The sequence below is a fragment of the Propithecus coquereli genome, unplaced genomic scaffold, assembly GCF_000956105.1.
Source record: "Propithecus coquereli isolate 6110/MARCELLA unplaced genomic scaffold, Pcoq_1.0 Scaffold113, whole genome shotgun sequence".
Lineage (NCBI taxonomy): Eukaryota > Metazoa > Chordata > Mammalia > Primates > Indriidae > Propithecus > Propithecus coquereli.
Window position 1 is genome coordinate 3,501,102 of NW_012135303.1, and position 3,227 is coordinate 3,504,328.

Below are 3,227 nucleotides of genomic sequence, written 5' to 3' on the forward strand. Positions count from 1 at the left end.
GAGGCTGAGGCAGAAGGATCGCTTGAGCCCAGGAGTTTGAGGTTGCTGTGAGCTAGGATGACGCCATGGCACTCTAGCCCCGGCAACAGAGCGAGACTCTGTCTCAAAAAAAAAAAACCTATGACAAAGAATATAATTTTCTTGTGCATTTCCCTTCATGAGTGTACCATTTTGCATTGTAATTCTCTTGTTGCTCCACTGAATATTGTGTTGCTTTATTCCTTTTGATGCATTTAAAGTATTTAAAAAATCTTCTTAGGCTTTATGCATTTTACTTTTTTTCTTTCACTTGATACAGTTTTTGGTTATTCAAAGAATTTTTCATCTAATACTTAGGGGACTTTATTTTACTAGATTCTTAAGGTTTTCTTTTTCTATATTTATCAGCATTTTAATAAATTACATATCTATGCTAAGTAATAGTTTAAATGTAGAAATGTCAACTAATGACATTCTATACAATGGTTGGGCTCAAAGCTACATTCAGCTGGGTTGTGCAGTATTCAGTCTAAATCACAAAGTGTGTTACTTAGTAAATATACCCAGAATCCTGCTTTCTTTTCAAGCCATGTGAGTCACATAACATGTGGATTAAAAAAGTAAATATAAAGTGGGGATGATAATATCTAGCTTATTGGATTGTTTTGGTGATTAAATTTGGGATAACACATTTAAAATATCCTGGTATATACCTGTTTTTAGTCCCAGATCCTTCCTCTGTATCTGTCCTCTACATTTTAAATTTTCTGATCACTGTAGAATTAGACCTTTTAGCTGCTTAATGATCCTGGATTCTCTAAGTAACTTAATTTCCTGGTTAGATTTTCTTATATTGTCTCCATTATATATGTTTCATTTTTTTCTGGGGTTCATAATAAATTTAAAACTTGAACATTTTAAAATATAAAAGTTGTGCATTTGTTATTAACTCACTTTAAATCAGATTTCACTACCAAGAATTCTTACTTGTACTTGAGGGCTTTCACCTACCATACATTATGTCAGTGTCTCAAAAGACTGTTTATTAATAAGCTATAAAACACTTTTTGGAGCCCTAGGAAACCTTTTTAAGTACATGTTCATTTTCTTTTCTAGCGTTAATGTTCTCTTCTGATGTGGAAGAATATCCTGATAAAGCAATCAAAGCCTCTTCATAATGCCAACTCACCTTTAGCGGAATAATGACCCAGTATTTTTCCCATTTTTGTTTTTAAATATATTTTTATAAGATGTATATATGTGCATTTGTAATAGATTTTTTGATTATATAATACTAAACATTTCTCAAGATTATGAAAAATGTTAAAATTGTATCTGCTATTTATACCCAAACATTAATTTCTATAGCATTATCATCTTAATGACAAAGGAGATAATGAGCTAGAAACCAGTAGGTGAAAGTGTTTATTTCCTTTTTTCTCAAATTAGTTGTATTTATAATCATTATCTTAAAAAGCACTAATTCAGAAAAAGCCATAACTTTAGTGTTATAAAATATATATCAGGTTTAAACATAAATTTAGAGAATAAGGTAGAAGGGGAAAAAGGCCTTCATTATTTATTTTTGATGTCTCCTTACTGAATAAATTGAAATATGAAATTTGTCTTTTCTGAAACTGTCTTAGTGTATTGTGTATCATGTAACAATTATATGTAATTTAGCTTTAAAGATGCTTTATATCATGGCTAATAAAAAGGAAATATATCTTTTTGTTTGAAAAGTTTTACAACCTGAAACGTTACTTCTCTTTAAAATCTATACCAGTGGTTCCCATATCTAGTTGCACATCAGAATCGTGTAGGGCAGTGGTCTCCAACCCTTTTGGCACCAGGGACTGGTTTCATGGAAGACAATTTTTCCACAGACTGCAGGTGGGAGATGGTTTTGGGATGATTCAAGTGCATTACATTTATTGTATAGTCAGACCTCTCTGCTAATGATAATCTGTATTTGCAGCCGCTCCCCAGTGCTAGCATCACCACCTCAGCTCCACCTCAGATCATCAGGCATTAGATTCTCATAAGGAGTATGCAGCCTAGATCCCTCGCATGCACAGTTTATAGTAGGGTTCATGCTCTTGTGAGAATCTAATGCTGGTGATCTGACAGGAGGCGGAGCTTATGATGATGATGTGAGTGATGGGGATTGGCTGTAAACACAGATGAAACTTACCTCACTTGCCCCCTGCTCACCTCCTGCTGTACACCCGGTTCCTAACAGGCCATTGACCTGTACTGGGGGTTGGGAACTGCAGATGTAGGGAGCTTTAAAAAACACATGTAGCAAAAGAGAAGCTGAGCAGGCCCAGAGCCCAGGGGAGTAAAGGAGAGGCTGGTGAGCTTTGTTGGGCTAACACTCCCAATTGACCTTGGCAGTACCCTTTCCTCTTGTCTCACAGGAAATACCAGTAGAAATTTACCATCCCTATTCTCAAGCTCTTTGTTAGAGAGATCATTGGCGTTCCAGGAAATCCCACTCTTGAGGTGGGTCCTGCACTGGAAAGGGTCTCTTCAGGGATATATCCAGTTAGGTATCTCAATTGGTATCTGTGAGACCCTGGAGCTCGAGACAATGCTAAGACTTGCTATGGGAAAAAGTGTCTCAAAGGCTGTTGAGCACATCAGTAAAACTACCCTGATAGCAAATCAATGAATGTTGCGGAATAGAAAGGATTGACAAATCGATGATAAGGATGGATGGCCCTGAGACTAAGTCTCAATTTGGTGTGAGCACCATACTAGGAATATGTTTTGCTGTCTGTGAGGCTGGAGCTGCCTAAAAGGGGTTCTCCGTGCTATCACAGAATTGTGAATTTGCTGGGAATTTTGAAGTCATTTTGCCAGTTCCAGCTTTCACTGTGATAAGCAACAGTTCCCATTCTGGCAAGAAACTGGTGGTGTTTTGAGTTCATGATCTTCCCTGTTAAAAAACTTCAGGAAAGCCATGCTCATTAGAGCCAAGGCTCACCACACCTCAGCAGTGTCATCAAGGAGAATATGAAAAAGCTGCTATCAATGTGGGAGATTGTGGTAGGTTGAATAATGTCCCCCAATGAAGTCTATGTCCTAATCCCTGGAACCTGTGAATATATTACTTTTGGCAAAGGATTTTGCAGACATGATTGAGATAATGAACCTTGAAATGAGTTTATCCTATATTATCTGGGTGGCCCAGTATAATCTCATGACTCCTTGAAAGTAGAAAAGAGAACTTTTCATGTCTGTGG

General features: G+C 36.8%; 1 protein-coding gene across 1 annotated transcript in view; it reads left to right on the forward strand.

Annotated features, from left to right (window-relative positions):
• TMEM237 (transmembrane protein 237) overlaps window positions 1–1,308 on the forward strand; it is a 29,920-nt gene extending 28,612 nt beyond the window's left edge. Inside the window, exon 10 of the mRNA XM_012655112.1 lies at window positions 1,096–1,308. Within this exon, the coding sequence (XP_012510566.1) occupies window positions 1,096–1,157 (62 nt within the window). The 3' untranslated portion in view covers window positions 1,158–1,308. The remainder of the gene's footprint in view (window positions 1–1,095) is intronic.
• The last annotated feature ends 1,919 nt before the right edge of the window (window positions 1,309–3,227 follow it).